The following is a 19,163-nucleotide window of genomic DNA, read 5'->3' as shown; positions in this document are numbered from 1 at the left end:
TGGTAAAGCTTGTTACTGTACGAGTTCTCCTTGCCTTTGCTGCTGCCCGGGGATGGTTTACATCAGATGGATGTGAACAACGCCTTCTTACATGGCGACCTAAATGAGGAGGTCTATATGACCGCTCCTCCTGGTTACCGGGGAAAGGGGGAGGAGTAGTGTGTGCCATCTTAAAAAATCATTATATGGTCTTAAACAGGCATCAAGACAATGGTATTCAAAATTTTCAATTGCTCTCTATTCCTATGGTTTTCGGCACTCCACTGTTGATCATTCACTCTTTATACTTCACAAAGGTGCCGCTATGGTCTTCATTCTCTTATATGTTGACGATGTGGTCATTACTGGCTCAGATACTACCTTAATCCATGATGTGTAACAAATGCTTCACCAGCAATTCCATATAAAAGATTTGGGTCAACTCAAATATTTTTTTGGGAATCGAGGTGGCACGATCCAGATTTGGCTTATATCTATGTCAACACAAGTATGTGCTTGAAATTTAGGACGACTGTGGATACACTGGAGCACGTCCTGCGGACACACCCATTGAGCAAACTTTGAAATTATCAAACAAGGAAGGCAACCTCCTTACTGATCCATCTTCCTATCGTCGTCTGATTGGCCGCCTCATATACCTGATGGTTGCCCGCCCAGATATCGTCCATACGGTCAATATTTTGAGTCAATTCATGCATCAACCACGGCAGCCCCACCTTGATGCTGCTCACCATCTATTACGGTATCTCAAAACGACCCTTGGACAAGGTCTCCATTTCAGTTCTGACAATACACCTGATCTCAAGGTCTACTGTGATTCAGATTGGGCCAGTTGTCCCATGACTCGCCGATCTACCATTGGCTACTATGTACTATTGGGCTCCAGTCTTATTTCTTGGAAGACCAAGAAGCAACACACCATCTCTGGCTCATCCGTCGAAGCTGAGTATCGAGCCATGGTTGTTGCAACTTGTGAATTAATCTGGCTCACATATTTATTGCACGATATTGGTCTCTCCTTCACCACTCCAGTTCCACTGTATTGTGATAATCAAGCTAACCCTATTTTTCATGAAAGAACCAAGCACATTGAGATCGATTGCCACCTAGTTCATGAGCGACAACAACATGGCCTCATTGCTCCCACAAAGATTGCCTCCCGCTCTTAGCTGGCTGACATTTTTACAAAGGCACTTGGTAATGAACAGTTCAAATTTCTACTTTCCAAGTTGGGCATTCGGAATCTCCACACTCCAACTTGAGGGGGAGTCTTACAATCGTACACATCTCACCCTTATCCTATTCACCTACCACAGATTTCCTTTGTATATACCTTCCATATATGTAGAAGATTAGGTAGGTAAGATATACTATAATTATGTAATTATCTTCCATATCAGTAGAAGATTAGGTATGTAAGATTCCTTGTGTATATATTATCCTATTGTACACACAATATCAGATATGCAATTGAGCTTGAAATTCAAACTTAACAGAAATCTACGTAAGTTTTCACGGTTATCTTTTTTTATTTTTTTTATTTTTTTTTATAGTTAATATCAACTATGTGTATAGATTAACAAGATTAAGTTATCATCATAGCATAATTTCGTTATCTATGTCCTAGAAAAAGGCATAATAAAAAAGAAATAAAATTAAAGAATAAGAGTGTTAACTAACCAAAATGCATCGTTTTGTGAAGAATTAATACGTCGAGAGAATCCAAACTCATTTTATTATCGTCATATTTAAATCTGTATTTGTAGAAAGTTTTCGTTCTATCACATGGTGAAGGTTCATTAAATCATCCTAGGGTTTACAAATCCCTATAGGATTTTAGTGTATTCCCCAAAATACTTACCGATACCTTTCCATGCACATCTGAAACTCCACGATGAATGAATTTCTCTATACAGTTTTAGTATATTGCCCAATATATTAATATGTTCCCCGATACCCTTCCTCAGCTCACAGCTCTTTGTTTTACATTAATTTAAGTTATAATTTTCAAACCATGTTGTCAAAAGAAGACCCAAAACCCTTCAAGGGATATAATCGGTATAAAAAGTAAAGATAGGACAACTTTGGGAATATTATTATTATTATTAATAAATTATATTAATATTACAAATGACTTATTTTGACATGTTTATTGATTTCCTTTGCAATGATATCACATTGACTTCTTGTCGTGGGCAAAACGTCTTCCACACACAAAAGAGTAAAAGGACTAATAAGAAGAAGCCTTCTTATTTCCAAACATCAAATCACTATAAAAGCAAGACTTCTCTCTTAGATTTTCCCCAACTTAATCTTTACCTTTATTCTCCAACTCATAATCTAATATCTCACCCTTCTCAGGAATGATGGGGAGGTCTCCTTGTTGTGACGAAGTTGGTTTGAAGAAAGGTCCATGGACACCAGAGGAAGATCAGAAGCTCATGGATTATATTCAGAAACATGGCCATGGAAGCTGGAGAGCACTTCCAAAGCTTGCAGGATTGAATAGATGTGGGAAGAGTTGCAGATTAAGATGGACTAATTATCTTAGACCAGATATCAAAAGGGGAAAATTCTCTGAAGATGAAGAGAGAACTATTATCCAACTTCACTCAGTTCTTGGAAACAAGTAAGTCTGTTTTTTTTTTTTTTAATTTCCATGCATGAACTAATAATTGGAGATCGAGGAACTGATTCAGTTTCATTTTTTTCTGATTGTTGTAGATGGTCAGCAATCTCTACTCATCTCCCTGGAAGAACTGATAATGAGATCAAGAATTTCTGGAATACCCATCTAAGGAAAAAACTCCTTCAAATGGGTATTGATCCAATAACTCACAGACCAAGAACTGATCTCACTTTCCTCTCAGATCTCCCTCATTTGCTAGCTGCTGCAAGCCTTCTCAATCAGATGAATCCTTTGGTAGATGCTGCAGAGTTAGCCAAAATCAAAGTGTTGAATCTACTACAACTCATTAATAGTAATAGTGCACCTTCAAATATGGAAGCAGTTAATCTTTTGGGTTTGAATCACTTTAGTGATTATGTTCTCAATGAATATGTCCAATCAAATACCCAATTCCAAGGACTTCTCAATAACCCTCTTGGCCTTTCTTCTAACCCTACTCAAATGCAATCTAATTTTGCAGATTTTGGAGTCTCACAATCAACCAATGAGAATATCTGTAATAATAACTTCAACAGTTCATCATATCCCACTCCTACTCCAAACCCTACTCCTGCATCTGTTTCAGCTTCTCCAGATTCTACCATAGTAAACCAAATGGATAGCAAGATCATTCCCAATGAACTCTCAGCTCCCTCAACCACCTTTGATGCCTTGGGAGAATTCAATCTGGATAATGAAACCAGTGACTTTTATTGGAGAGAATTAATGAAGTGAGTACTCATTTTTTACTGAGTTTTTAGTTCAATTTTTCGTTATATTTTTTTTAATTTTTTGGTGATTTCAGAAAAATTATTAATATTTGACCAATATTTTTGCAGCCAATCATCTGGTCTATCTTGGCCAATCACATCCTAGCATATGGTTTCCAGATTATATATACCAAGGGAGATTTAGAGAAGGAGATTCATATTATGTTTAGAAGAAATTCATAGGCTGCTGCTGTACAAAAAGAAAAAAAAAAGAAAAAGAAAAAGACATAAAGACAGTATTTGCTGTATTTTTATTTTTTTTTAAATTTTAGTTTCTTTTTCCATTGATTGCTTCATTTGTATTATACTCCCCATTTAATTTACTTCAATGTGGTGATCTTTACTTCATTTTTTTTTTATTTTTTTTTTTGTGTCTCTACTTTTTCCTGCAATTAATTTATGAAGGAATGACTACGATGAACGATATCATATTTAGATTATTGACACTTGGGACCCATGGAATGTGGTTCACATGTACCAAAAGGTGCAAAATAATTCATTATTTTAGCTTAGGTGTTCAGTTCTTCAATGGCGCAAGCCCACGGCAAGAAAACAGCGAAAAAGTTAGATGAAAGCATGACAAACTGTATTTTGAGTTCAAAATGAATTAGTTTGTAGAGATGTTGGACACGGCAAAGAAGCCTGAAAAAGACTCATTCTTGAATTGGAAGGGATTCATTAGTGAATGACATAAGCATTTGACCCTTGAGAAGACACAAGGGCAAGGCACGTCAAAGTAGATAGTCACAAAATGAAGAATATTTTCCATGTGTTTAGGGATGGTCATCTATGTACAATGGGGGGGGGGGGGGTCTTAAAGGATAAGCTTTTTTGCTAAAGCTTGAAGGACAAGTTCAAGCAATTAATACAATAAAAAAAAGTTCCAACCTTAAATAATTTTCTTGTTATTAACTTACTAATATAAATAAACTTTTTTGGAGAGAGTCAGTTTTTTTTTTTGCCGGGTTAGAAAAAAGTCAGATTATTTGTTATTATTAGGTAAAGAGTATTTCTTTGGATATAAGCCATTGACTGTTGCAACTTGCAACAGCCTTTACCTACCGAGCAGACTAAACTAGGCTCTCTCTCTCTCAACACACACTTTTTTTCCCCTAAAAGGTCAAGTATTTAAATTAATGAAAGAAAAGAAAAGAGGATGTACGTGATTTATGTCTAGGCATCCCTTGATGATACACGTTGATAGGTATTTTTAAAAGGGATGTAACACGAGGGCTTCCTAGAAGGTTGGTTACTGTTTATTATGGGGTTGCAGGGAATTGAACCTTTATTTTTTTCCTAATCCATTAACACACACACACACACATAAAAAAAATGGAAGCTATGAAGATGGTGTTTATCTCATAGTGAATGTTATTCAAAGGTCATATAGTGGATGGTCTTGGATTCGGAATAAGTTTTGTTGCCACTGAAATTCGCATCGAGGAGAAGATTTGCACGCAATAGACCAGAATGTATACAATAGAAAGGGCTGAGGTGGACTTCGGGTGGACTCTCCAATGCTTAAGTCAAAACTCAGAGCAACAACAAGGATGCTGAAAGAGCAATAACTTGAGAAAATTTATGTGTAGGGTTGAACATGCTATGTTTTACTTCCCTATTTATAGAATAGACGGTGGAGTAGTCTGATTACTGGTTGGAGATACTTGGAAGGAAGGTGAATCCAGTAGGAGTCCTGATCGAATGGTAGGAGATATGCATAGAGAGTCCTGCTAGAAAATATTTACATGTAGACGTTTCCCTTTCCTTAAGAAGAATCCGATCCCAATAGAAATGTCCTAGTTATGGAAAATTTGGATCTTATTGAATCACGATGGCTTGACCTTGGCTCGTGGCTTGGTTCGAGCTCCTCTGCCATGTGTTACACCCATTGGTGTTCATATTTTTATGCATATCAACTTTAAAGGGAAGTCGATCTACAATAGGGCTGGAAAGATGTTCATCTGTGCTTCTATTTATCATTTATGGTTTGAGAGAAACAAGAGGAGATGGACCTCCTCTTCTCAATCTCAAAAGTAGATATGGAGTCCTATTGAGTTTGATGTCAAAACCAAGATCAAACATCTTCATGCATCGGACTTAAATTGTGTTAATGTGATACCATACCTTGATTATGATTCCTCAATAGAGAAATGTATATATATATATAGGTTACAAGAGATTGACATATACAGGGAAACCAGCACATTGTTTCCTCTTAGGGGTTTGAGATCATGAGATCAGGCTCCTTTTTCATGTTGTTCAATGTTTTATTTGGGCTTGTCCTCTTGTTTCCCTTTGGGTTGTTGTAATTAGTTGTACTCTTCTTTAATAAAGACTTCTATTCAACCCCCCCCCCCCCAAAAAAAAAAAAAAAAAAAAACACCCAAAACAAAAAACAAAAAGAAGACAATGAAATAATCCAAATTTCAACTGAAATTTTCTTATAAGTTGAGATTTCTATCTTTGAGAGAGATAGATCTGAGGACAGTGAAACCACTGAAGGAGTGAAAGCTCTTATTCAACACGAGGAGTACTGTATTAGTAATCTCATCTCACAAGCCAACCTTTGTCCGAGAAGGGACCATGAAGTTTAGTAGGTATCCTTTCACCCAAAAAAAAACAGCTAACCTACCTACCCTTTGCCGAATATGTTGAGATTCCAAACTAAAGCTTTCCTATCATAGCCATTTATATGTTAATTCATTTTCCTTTTAGGGAGAAGTAACCATCAAACGAAACCATCTCATATTTCAATTCCTTCTAAATAATCCCCACCTACGACATATTTTCAAACACCGAGGAAGACTAACTAGTGATTCTTAATTTTCTCTAATTAATTGAAGTAGACAAACTAGTTACTGTTTGTGTTATGCCTCTAAGACGTATCAGTAAAGAAAACATAGAAATTTGTCGCAGCCATAGCTAGCTTTTGATGGAGACTCATGTTTCTAGAACTAGTTTATTTGAACAATCCCTCCAAACTCCACCATGAAGGGCCACTTTATCTTCTTCACTGGATTATCTAAACACGAAAAAAATCCCACAAAGAAAATGAAAGCCTCACCTGCTCGCTCTAAGCATGCCCTCAAACACCTTGTTGCTTGCAAGGGGAGATTTAATGACACCATAAAAAAAAGAGTTCAACTGTAACTGTTGACCTAGTTTCATAATTTTCCAAATTTATGAGATAATGGGTTAGATAGAAGTAAAAATATAACAAAAGTTACCCCCCCCAAAAGAAAAAATAATTAAAAGGGGGAGTTAGTATAAATAAATTTGGGAGTTGTTAGAAATCTCTGTATTGTCTGTAGTCTACCGGAAAATTATCTCCTCCAGTTCCCTGCCCGGCCCTGTTTCCAGTGCCTCTAATAAGGGGGGTGGACCCCATTCAAGCAGGGGTAGGGTGGTCATTACACCCCCCCTTATTAGGGGCACCAGGGAACTGGGCTGGACAAGATTTAATCTAGATAAGTGATAGGAAGAAGAGGTTATTCGTTTGGTTATCTAGAACCTCTAAATATAAGAGACGTGGGTGGCTGGTTAGGAGAAGGAGAAGACCTTATTTACAAGAAGATGCATTTTAATTAGTCTTGCATGCCACACTTTGTAGGAACCTTCCTAGCAAAGAAATTTATGTTTCAAGTTTGCTTCTTCATTTTAATCAGTGATTAAGTCTCCTGTGCTGGACCCACAACCGGCAACTGGTCTCTCCTTTGAAGATCATTTCACTGAAAGTCCAGCCGACTAGAACACAGTTCTATTATCACAAGTAAGCTTATCAACTAACAAGGGAAGAATTCTCTTCTGTTTCAAGATTAAGATGAACGCACTAATGACTAGAGATTGACATGCTATGGGATAGGATCAGATAATCTTGGCTAAAACGGTGATGCTAAGGAAGAAAAGAAGTCAAGCGTATGGAGAGAAAATGAACACTAAATTTTAAAATAGTAGACAAATCATAGGTTTGCATTTAGTGAACATAAACTCTGAAAGTGAGAACAGGATTAATGTAGCCCTGATCCGGATATGGTTAGGTTAAGAATATTTAATGCAATGTCTCACTAAACTTGAAGTAACTTTATCTGTCTTAAATTGAAGATTGGAAGTATTTGGTGTTGGTGTTGGATTTATGGTGTAGTATTGAAAGTATTTAGAGTACATGTGTTGTCATTGTCTTTTTTTATTTTTTATTTTTAGATAAATAAATTTATTGATAAAATAGAGAAGATATACACAAACTAAGGCAGCCTATCGAGAATTGGAATGAATTCCCTAAGCCTCGGAAGGATCTAAGACTAAAGATTATACCCAAGGCCGAAGCCAAGAAAAACTCAAGAGACCCTAAGAGCACAATGAAACAAAAAGACAACAAAACCCCAATCATCTCATCGGGACATTACTCCTCCCAACCCACATAGGAAGCACTTCCCATTTCTGAACTAAGAACATGTTCCTCCGAGATTTCTCCCCCTTGAGGATATCCGATCTACACTGGTCTTGGGCGTCCGCTTTGATATCTCTAATAAGACAAGACATAGTCTTCATTTTATTTTTGAAAAGATGAAACTTTCTCACCTTCCAGATGTGCGCAACTGTCACCCAAAAAGGCAATTTAGCGATGCTCCCAATTGAATCTCCCTTGAATGTCTTGGTGATCCACTTTGCTTCCATAAGAATACTAGCCCCATAAGTTTTTAGCAAAAGAGCTGTCACGCCCTCATCCCAATAAAGGATGAATTACAAGAAAAAGGGTGACTAGGACGATAGGTGTCATCCCAATACTACTAGGATCACAAATACAGTGGCCCGATCCACAGCATACCCAATGACAAGGCCAGATGATGTCAGGGAGTGTAAACCAATGTAGTAAATCATTCCAAAACAAAAAATCTAATTCAACGGAAGCATAAATCATTTTAAAATAAAAAAAAATACAAGATGTCGCTTCACTAATGATAACATGTATTGCAGTTACTATATCCCGTATCCATCCAGTAAATTCCATAAGTTTATACATGGAGTCTGTACATGACTAAGGATGAATACAAAAGTAAAGATTTAAATCATGTCACATGGACACCATTCTTGGGTGTACATTGACATCCAAGTCCAAGCCACCGGTTCCACTCGATTGGCATCCATAGGAGCGTATCAAGAGGTTACCTGCATATTAACTAAAAGAGGTTGAACAACTAGGTTAGCTCCACAAGCTAGTGAGAGAGCAAAGGAGAATGCACATACACACAAACACACATTTACAAATAGTTCATGAAGCATGCACATGTTAGATTCATTTTTCACCTAGCACACAAATTCTAAGTCAAGTGTATGCTACTGTGATAACTCGAGAGACACTGTGGGTCACTTAACTTATCACCTCAATAAAACCCCCGTTATCATAAGGGAGCCTACTCCAGTCAAAGCCATCAAACCACCCAGTGGCAGACCCCGATAGTCATCACTACCCCTGACTTGGCCTCTCTCCCCCACAGGCAACAGGTGCTTGGACTATCCAACACATACACCCCTGTTGGTAAGGGTCGTAGCATAAGGAAACAAGAATCCTAACCACAGATATACTACATGCAATTTCTATCGTCTCGAGAGGTCTCCCAGGGGCATCAATGTCCCATTCCATCTAGTACCCGATTACCAGCACGATACGGCGCATACAGGGTAGTATGACAATCAACATGTTTTATAATTATTTCTAGGGTTCCGGTACCGGTACACCCGACACTGTAACCCAATACAATAATGAAACCATTAACCACTACAAGAAAAAGGGTCTGTCGTGGCATTTTTAGACGGACCTTAGCGGCGTTTATTGGTAAACGCAGTCATATAGGAATATTCGACGGCGTTTACTAACAACCGTTGGTTTATAAAGTATAATACATAGAAATCATGGCGTTTATATGTAATCGCCGCTACACATACAACTTTGGGGGCGCTTGGTTTGAACTGCCGGGGTATGTAACAATACAACGACGTTTATTTATAAACTCCGTAGTATCATAAATCGTTGGGGGCGTTCGTTCTGAATTGCCGAGGTATGTAACAATACAACGGCGTTTATAAATAAACGCCGTAGTATCATAAATCTTTGGGGGCGTTTGTTCTAAATTGCCGAGGTATGTAACAATACAGCGACGTTTATTTGTAAATGCCATAGTATCATACTATATTTATCCCCTACATATGTATTTTCGGGCGTTTAGTAAAAAACGGGTTATATGGGGTACAATATCACGACGTTTATTAATAATCGCCGCTGAATATAATGCCTTTTTTCGTACAAAAACTCCAAGCTCTATTCATTTCCCGCCTCTTGCCGCGCGCTAAGATACCCTCTCTAAATTCTCAAATCCCAATCCCTCGCGTTTCTCTCTCAATCTATCACGATGGTTCTCCCTCAAATCCCAATTCCTCACGTTTCTCTCCCAATCTCTCGCATTCTCCCTCAAATCTCTCTCAATCTCTCACAGTCTCTTTCACTCTTGCTTCCGCTACAAGCTCTGGACTATTTGTGGTTCAGCAGACAACCCAAACTATTCACTTCCTGTGCACTGATCACTGTCCCTCTGTCCCTCTCTAATCTTCACATTTTCTGTCTAATTTCTCTCAAATCTCTTTCAACCTTGCTCCCGCTGTAGCTATTGTGGACCATTTGGGGCTAAAACAGCCGATTGAGGATCAAGGGATAGATTCTAGGGTTGGTGTTGCTCCGGCTACCACTGCCAGGAGCTCCAGCCTGCTGTAGCTGACGGTGGTGTTGCTCTTGGCCTCCCTGCTCGGGGAACATCTCCTACTCTGAGGTACGTAGTAAGCTCTTACTGTTCTTATTCCTCTTTGATCTCTTTCTATCTTTCTCTCCCGTCGGTGGTTTAGGGCAAGCGATAAGTGTCAGCGAGAGAAAAGAAAGACGATTAATGGTGATGATCTGCTCTGGGCGATGGCGACGTTGGGTTTCGAAGATTATATTGATCCCCTTAAGGTGTATCTGAATAGGAACAGAGAGGTAATTTGTGAACTTTCTTGTATGGTGTTTTTGTTTAGTTGGATTTTCTTTTTTATGTTCACTTGTGTTTGCTTATTCTTTTCATCGATCTCCAATCTTGTGCTCTTTGACTAGTTTGGAAAGTTTAAAACTAACTCGTTGATGTTTTCTTTTTCCCTGGTTGATTTTCGTGGATGGACGTGTTGCGGTAGATGGAGGTATTTTTTCTCCCCTTTATGTTGTAGCGCTGCTCTTTTTCGTTTTTCTGCTGTCCTCCGACATCTGTTCATTGTATTTTTTTTTTTCATTCTTTGGAATGGTTTACTCATCTTGTTGTCTATTTATGGTTCTGATAGGGTGATACCAAGGGATCTACAAAGAGTGGTGATAAAAGGGATGCTGTTGGAGTTCAACCTGGTCCAAATGCATAGGTAATGGATTCTCCACTTAAGTTTGTGTTTCTAATCCTTCATCGTCCAGCTTACGTATAAATGCTTACAGTGGTGTATTTATTGCCTGGTAAATAAATTTCACAGATTGCTCATCAGGAATCCTTCACACAGGGAGTGAGCTATATGAATTTTCAAGTAATAATTTTACCTCATTTCTATTTCAGCATTTAGATCAACATAGACATTCCGATCAAGCCAGACATTAAAAAGTTATATTAATTTCTAATGTAACACATTTTTCTCTTTTAACCAGAGTAAGTTGTCTCTCCTGAAGCATCTCTAGCTGATATCTAGTATACATTCCAGCCTTCTAGGTTCTTGGTCCAAGTGACCTATCAGTTATTGATCTTATGATGGTAGTAGAATTTACAGTAGGAAAATCAATATATATTAAGATGATAAGCTTTAGTTAATCCAAACTTATCTGATCATACGTTTGCTCAATTTTGGTGTAAAAAGGATTGAATTAAAGGGTAAAATAGGAGAGGAATTAGAAGTTTTAATTCTTCTCTTTTAAACTGACCTTTTGTTGTTGTATCCTTGAGCGAGAGAGAAGGAAAAGAGAAAAGTTGAAAACTTTTTCTTTTTTGGATTGTTAGGCCTGAAAAGGATTTTGGATTCATGTATGAAATTGAGTGGAGATGTGCTTAATGGCTCTTGATTATGATGATAATGGTGGGTTCTCTTCTTTCCCTTTCAATGTTTCTTTCTGAGATTTAGGGAGGAGAGTGAGTTCACATGTCCTTCAATGTGAACACTATTTGACTGATTTTGGAGTTGATGATGATGAATTGTGGGCTGCTACTACATTCACATCCACATCCCACCATGCCCCTTTTTCTCGTTCGTCCTTGTGCTTCTGCAGTTCATTTAAATTCTCACCGCCTTAGCTGAAATGTCTCGAAATACTTTCGATTACAGCCTTTGACTCTTAACAGAGAATCACTTTTGTCCCATTTCTTGATTTCCCTCCCTCTCTGGTGCTTGAATTGATAATTCTTGAAGCACAATGTGAAGTGGTCTCTCATTTTCCAACAAGATGGCTCACACAATAAGCTGTCTTATCTAAGAAGAATGATTTCAAAGCAACATGAACACTGTGGATGATACCCTTTGCTGATACAACCACCAATAGCTCTATAGTCCTCTTTCTGGGTTTGTTTTAGACATTTAGTTGAGCTTATTTAAAGCTAAAGTTGTATGGTATTTACTATTCAGTTTAACATCATTTTCTACCCTTAAATTTCATCAATTTTGTTTAATTTTGAGTTGCAGCTTTCTATAATACCTAGGTTTTAGCAGTAACTCTATTCTTGAATTTCTATTCTTTCTTCTTTTGTATTAGTTTCTCTAAGTTTCCATTCATTAGAGGGTCCCATGACTCCCATCCTCTAAATCTATTAATGATTATTAAGCTATTTGAAAATTGATTCTGTCCCCCACAAACATCAGAGATTAAAGTGGCTATCTCATTATTTACTCCTACTTTTAATTCAGGAAAGTTGGTTTAAGAGATCTCATGTTATTGAGATTATACATGATGGCTAGTTTGAATTTCTCAATGTAGCAAAACAATTTACCTTGTACCAGTGAATATCTTTTCCAAGACTATCAAAACCATGAAGCAAAACACTCTAATTTCAATACTAAAATGCTTAAGATTTTCTAAGTTCACTGATTTGATCCAAAGAAGAATCTGCCAACTTCTTTACTGTGGTTTTGAATTTTATTTTTTTTTGGTCCAAGGGAAAAAATATTTGTCATAAACCTAAATACTAGAAATGAACCCAGGTGACCTTATGATGAAAGAAAGGGAACTAGGGACTGGTGATTCCTGGGTTTGCTTTAAATTCAAAAGTAGTTCCTTTCCTCATAGAAGCTTTTGTTTGACTCAATTATTTTGAAAGCAATGGAGTAAATGATGAAAGCTTCTCAACTCTCTAATCTCAACACCCCCCCATACATCTTCTTCCCCTGTTTGTTACTCTCAATCTCTAACTCCCTCTCATTGTAGAGATGGACATTGACCTAAAAAAAATATTTTAACAGGGAAAGGGATTGATATTTGATACATCTCAGATTTGCTGTTAAATTTGTTGCTTTTCTCCATATATTCATTCACCTCTCTAAGTTTCTGATATTAATGGATTTATCTCCCCTCTTCTCCTTGTTACCTTCAACTCTTGAACTTTTTCCCCAAATTCCAACCATTCACAGATTCTTATACGTTTTAAAACCAACTAAAGAAAGATCTCCAATAGGTTTTGTCTTGATTCTGACTTTATGGGTTGTACCGGGTGACTTATTCCTACCCTTTTTTGGATCTTCTTATATGTTTTCTCACACATCAACAATCCATTGGTCTAAACATGACATTAGAAGAAATTTTTTTTAATTAAGATCCATTAATAATGGTCTCTCATTATAAGGTCAAGACCATGACCCCTTTCCTTTTAGTAAATCACCCTAAGGTCATATATGAACATTACAACTTGACACCAGCACCCCCAGCCCCTTAATTCTCCCCTCTTGGCCTAAGAAGATCAAGATTGGGATTGGAAGTTGGAACTAAATATCACTTGTATGTATCTTTGCGATTTCTATTCATCTTGGGTTTTAAAACATAGATTACAGAGAAACAATTCTGTATTAAATCAATTATATACAGAGAAACACCAAAAGACACATATAGAATCCAGCCTTTTGGTTCAAACTTGGAAAATTTTTGGGTGCACAACCTTAAATATTCATAGACAGAGACATTGTTTTACTTTGTTTTCCCCTCAATAAGCAAACCTTAACAAGTGAAAGGAGACTATCTCAATTCTCTTGGCTGTTTGTTATGAAAGTTGAGTACCATGGGTTCTGGGTATATATAGAAAAGATTTTACAGAGTAGTCTACAGAAAGAAAAAAAACAGAGAAAAGGAGGGAAAAGGGTAATGTGGAGTTGGTAGCTTTGTCAATCCCTCTCTCTCTCTCTCTCTCTCTCTCTCTCTCTCTCTCTCGATTCTTGAATATTTTCTGTTCAGTAGACAATATCCATAAGTTCTATTCGTGCTTTTGTGAAAATGTGTGTTCATGACTCTCCCTCTTTGGGGCTTTTCTAATATTTGGTTTGAGTGTGATGAAAGAGTGCAATTTGTTTCCTCATTCGCCATGAGAAAGTCTCATTTTATGAATTGATCAGCGAGGTCTTTAAAATGGCTCTCCATGTAGTTTCTTGGGGATGAAAACATGATGTCCTATGCTCCAACATCTACGGTAATCTGAATTTGACTTCATACTTTTCTCTTGGCCTACTAACTTATTATTTTTATAATGACAATGGAGATGTTGATGAGGTAATGGATAGTCTTTTCTTCTTCTGTAAATTGATCTAGATGTTTTTAAATGAGTTGCTTTCCGTGTAGCAAACTTCACTTGATGGCATAGAGTTGTTCATGATTCTTTCTCAATAATTACTCTTCCTTTCATTCTAATTCCCATTTTGTATACTGCACTCCCCATTGCTATTGGCTCCCTAATGCAACTCTAGGGTACATGGAAATTTGTTTGATTCATACATGCTCTTTTTTTTTCTTTTTTTTTTAATGTTCTAGAAACTCCGGAAACAAGTAGAGATAGGTGTTGTGGTGTGGTGTGGAACTTTGCATGGCAGTTCAGTCGTGAAGAAGTTGTTTCATGGAACAAATTTTGTAAAAAATACGACTTCCGTCTCCACATTATTTATTTTTAATTGTTGCTTTGTATTTATTTTCTTCACTTTCGAATAAATGTGTCTATATGTTTCCCTTGTTAGGTCAATGTACATTGCTGCAGAGTTATATGAGACGAGAGAGAGGAAGGTCAGAGAAGAAGAATAGAAAAACAACGAGCATTTTCAGCCACATGAGTAGTAGTTTTCTGGGTTCTTTGACTTTATTATCTTTTTCTAACTCAAGTAGGGAACCTACTCCATTTGGTTTAGGATTTCCTTTGTTTTCTTTTCAAACTTGGGTATTTTTGGAACTCTATTTTCAACCTTAAAGATATAGCTGTTAGCATTATTTTTTTCATGGTAGTTTAGGCATATTCATTGGTTGAAATTGGATATAGATGATGTACTGAAAATCTGGTCATGCTTCTTAGTTGAAAGTTAGTAAAAGTGTGTCTGCAGTAGTTCTTTTTTTGTTTGTTCTTTTGGGAATATTATCAGAAGATATGATTGAACTATACAGTGACATAGAGATGGTGTATCAATCATTGTAAATTCTTCTTCTTTGTTCTCTATGATACTTTATGCCGATATGAGCTGATAAAATTGGTACATGGTTATATTGCTACAGGTACTGCCTATTGCGAGTTTGATTTCAAACCAGACACTTTTTTGACAGGATCAAACTAATAAAGATTGGTACATGGTTATATTGCTGCAGGTAACGTCCATTTGAATACTAATGTCAATGAGTTATTGCTAAATTTTGTGTGTTTACTGGAGTTGCTTGGTGATTTAAAGCACTCCTTGTCTAAGGTGTTCATTGATTGAAGACATAGAGCAAAGTATATATATTGTTTATTTTGTTTTTGAATTTTAATAATTAGTCATAGGTTGTAAGTGTCCTTTGGGGTAAAGTAGATTAAATGTAATTAAGTTTCAAACGGTCATTTGTACAGGTAAACTTAAACTATTTTGGATCTTGTCATTATTTCATTGTTTTTAGGGATGAATGTTCTCTTCTTTTTTTTTTGTGGAAGTCTTATGTTTCTTCACATCAATAGGTTAAAGGATAAGATAACTAAACAGGTTAAAGGATTTGCACCACAAAAATAACAGGTTAAAGGATTAAGTAAATAATTTTTTTTTTAAAATTCTATATGTAGCGGCGTTTCTTATTAAATGCCGTTATATGTACCTTTTACCGGCATTTAAGAAACGCCGCTCTAGGATATTTTATCGGCGTTTATGTAAACATGCCGCAAATAAATCATATTATACCAACGCTTACCAATCTATAGCGACATTTCAGAAAACGCCGTTATAAAGTATATATGGCGACATTTGTTAACAAATGCCGACGAAAGTATACTTACACAGGCATATGGCATAAATGCCATGATACATTTCCGGCGGTACATTTGACGACATATGTGCGGCATTTGTAATAAATGCCGCTGAATCCTATAGCGGCATTTTTTTAAGCTACGGAGACACTTAAAAAACGTAGAAAAAGACGCCTTTTCTTGTAATGAACACATCATATTTGTACCAGTTCACAATCAAGATAAATAATATAAATGTGCAAGATGCTTATAAATCATGTAATAGCATGATATTGAATATTTAATAGATACTCAAGTCTAAACAAATCATCCAAAACTCACTCACCTAACTCGACTATCACCCAGCGTGGTTTACACGAATCTCACCGGTGCACCTTCTCTCCATCGAGTTGGGTAGCCTAAGGACGCAAGAGCAAGTGTTAGAAGCTATATAGAGGGGTCCTAAGTTATGCCCCCAAGTTAAAACTAGGTTTCAATCAAGACAACACGGACGGACTCGTGGACGGAAGCAACAGGGTGAGTCCGTCCCTGACTCCGTTTAGGCCTATAAGTCAAAATACGAAGACGGATCCACGGATAGAACTTCCACCTGAATTCGTTCTTGTATCCATTCAAATCCTGAGACATCCCGAGAGGGAATGGAACCACGGACGGAACCTCTCTATAAATCCGTTCGTGTATCCGTCCAGTTCCTGAGACATTCCCGAGAGGGAACGGAACCACGGACGGAAACAACATGGTGAATCCGTTCTTGACTCCACTCGAACCAGTCACCATCCTACACTAGATAGACTCACGGACGGAATCACGATACTTGATCCGTTCGTGCATCCGTCGAGGTTCTTTCCAAGATTTCTTAAGGTTTTCTCCTCCATCTTGGAACTTGGAGTTCACATGGCCCTCAGGGTCATGGAGGGGACTCATAGGCCTACCTAGGGTCACTAGAACCTAATCCTACCTCATGGATCCAAGATCACACAAGGATCTAACTTCTTTTTGTCCAATATAGGGTTTGGGGTTTGAAAAGCATAGAATCAGTAACAATGGCTACAAAGTGGCTGAGGGGAGCTTACATCAGTGTTTGGTCTTCATTAATAGAGCCTCATTTAAGGGCTAAGCTTCACCTTGTGTCCCAAATGAAACCCTAAATCAGCTTTACCTCAATAAACCTACTCAAACTCAAGAATAGATAGAGAAGAGGGAGGTACCATGAGATGAAAACATACCTTGGTGAGTAGAGCTCAAACCCCAACTCCAGCCAGCCTTGAAGATCCACCTTCTCCTCTCTCCTTCTTCCCTTTTTCTTCTTTTCTTCAATCCTTGTCTAGACAGCAAGAGGAGAGAAGGTAGGGCAGCAAGACTCCTCTTACTTCCCCTTCCACTTTCTTCCTTCCCCTCCCATTCCTCTTCCTTTCTTCTTCTCCTCCACGGTTTGGCTTGGAGGGAAAGAGATGGGAGAATCTTGAGCTGAGCCTTCTCTTTTAAAAGATAAAATGGGCCTTAGGGCTTGTTTGCCTAGGCACCCCCAAGACTAAGAATCCTTTAAGTTTAAGTGGGCCTTAAGGCCTGTTTGGCTAAAGTCACAGACCCTATTAGGTCCAACTAGTTAGGGCACGTTTAGCCTAGCCTAGGGTCCTATAAAAGCATTTTAGTTGTAGGGCTGGTTTGGCTCAAGTTAATTAAAAGAATCCTTTATTCAATTAAGTTAAGTCCTATATAGGCCCACATTCATGGCCCAACAACCTCTAGGTTGGTAAGGGTGGGAGTCCATCTTGTCCGAGGACCTAGTTATTGTGTCCGGGACACGGGGACGTGGGTGCCATATGAAAATACAATGGAAGGGCAAGAAACAGTATAGACGGATCCAGGAACGAAACTAGTTTGGTGAGTCCATTCGTGACTACATTGTTGCTGTAAGGGCCTAACCCACAAGGAAAGTTGCGGGTCTTTAACCCGTACTTCTAGGACTCCAAAGGGAATATGTATAATAGAATTTAGGGTTCAAGTTTTACCCATGGTAGGGTCCAACTGCCCATCATGATGTGAACACAATTACTTGTGTCCGAGCTTTCCCCCTTGACTGTTAGAGTTCAAGGTCATAGGTGTTTACCATTACCATCATGGCATCACCCGTCAAGAAAAGTTCAATTTGACCCGGGGTATTAGGGTGTACTTCAGGCACGGGTGTAACGTCCCCCAACCTTATAAAAATTTTGTCCTCGAAATTTGATGCGTCTAAGGGTTCCAATGGGTGAGAACAATTTAAATAACAACACCTCCTACTCAACCACTACACGGACTAAGTCAGGGGCCCGGTCAAACTGGGGCAGTGCCTATATAGCACACCAGGTCAGGAACTCACAACTCTCCTCCCTACAGAACCGTATCCTCACAGGGGGTGTGGTTCATGGTAACCCTGGGTCAAGTTGGGTTAAAAGTCGGTGCTTCAATTTATCCAAGGAAACTAGGGCCTTAGGCACTAGGTTAAGCCATGTAGAACAAAAGGTCCCTTTGATCTTCCAGATCAAGTCGGTATTACACTCTTGGTCATCTTTGAGTTACAAGATTAAACTTCACCTAATCCTCCTCATAGGGTTTACATTCTGAATACTTTCATTTTGGATTCTTTCATTACCTAACCCAACTTTAGAATGATTTGGAATATTGATGGAATCTCCTATTGTTCACTCCCAATACGGAGGGAACGCATTTGGTGACCCATTACTCCATTCATATCTATTATTGGAAAAGGTCATGTTACATCCTTTAGTTTTTAGCCTTCACAACATCATAATCTACAACTCAATCAACCAATAAAAAGAAAGTCCATATTAGTCCTCTTTCGAGAACTAAACTATCTCTTATTAGTCTCAGTCTCAATCAACTCTTTTAAATGATGTCCCTGGTCAAGCAGGCCTTACCAATCAGCCTACCCATTGACTTACCCAGGTCAACATCAAATTTATTGACCATTAACCCACAAATAACTTGGTCAAGGTCAGGACTCGAACTAGCTAACATAGTAAGATCAAGGCAAGGTCACATTAGCAGTGCAGGAAAACCATCCTAGTTAAACATTTAAGGATTAAGGAAGGTACCCATTTGGTTTCAAATATCACACATATATAAAAGTACAAAATAACTCCAAAAGAATATATTCACATCCCTAAGGATGTACCCGTCAACAAGATTAATCCATGAAGGAAGGTAAATCTCAAGTATGACATA

General features: G+C 37.9%; 1 protein-coding gene and 1 long non-coding RNA gene across 2 annotated transcripts; both read left to right on the top strand.

Annotated features, from left to right (window-relative positions):
* Positions 1-2,308: 2,308 nt before the first annotated feature.
* Positions 2,309-3,181, top strand: LOC122665493 (transcription factor MYB93-like; the record flags this gene model as incomplete). Its single annotated transcript, XM_043861649.1, has 2 exons — positions 2,309-2,629; positions 2,725-3,181. Coding segments are annotated over exons 1-2 (723 nt in total), but the record flags the coding sequence as incomplete, so codon positions are not given.
* A 7,151-nt stretch (positions 3,182-10,332) lies between these two features.
* On the top strand, positions 10,333-10,856 carry LOC122666310. Its single transcript, XR_006333526.1, has 3 exons — positions 10,333-10,462; positions 10,654-10,659; positions 10,798-10,856. It is a non-coding gene; the product is annotated as an uncharacterized LOC122666310 (long non-coding RNA).
* The last annotated feature ends 8,307 nt before the right edge of the window (positions 10,857-19,163 follow it).

This window comes from Telopea speciosissima, chromosome 6 (genome assembly GCF_018873765.1).
Source record: "Telopea speciosissima isolate NSW1024214 ecotype Mountain lineage chromosome 6, Tspe_v1, whole genome shotgun sequence".
NCBI classification, from domain to species: domain Eukaryota; kingdom Viridiplantae; phylum Streptophyta; class Magnoliopsida; order Proteales; family Proteaceae; genus Telopea; species Telopea speciosissima.
The sequence above is the reverse complement of the archived record's forward strand: the minus strand, read 5'-3'. Positions and strand labels throughout refer to the sequence as shown.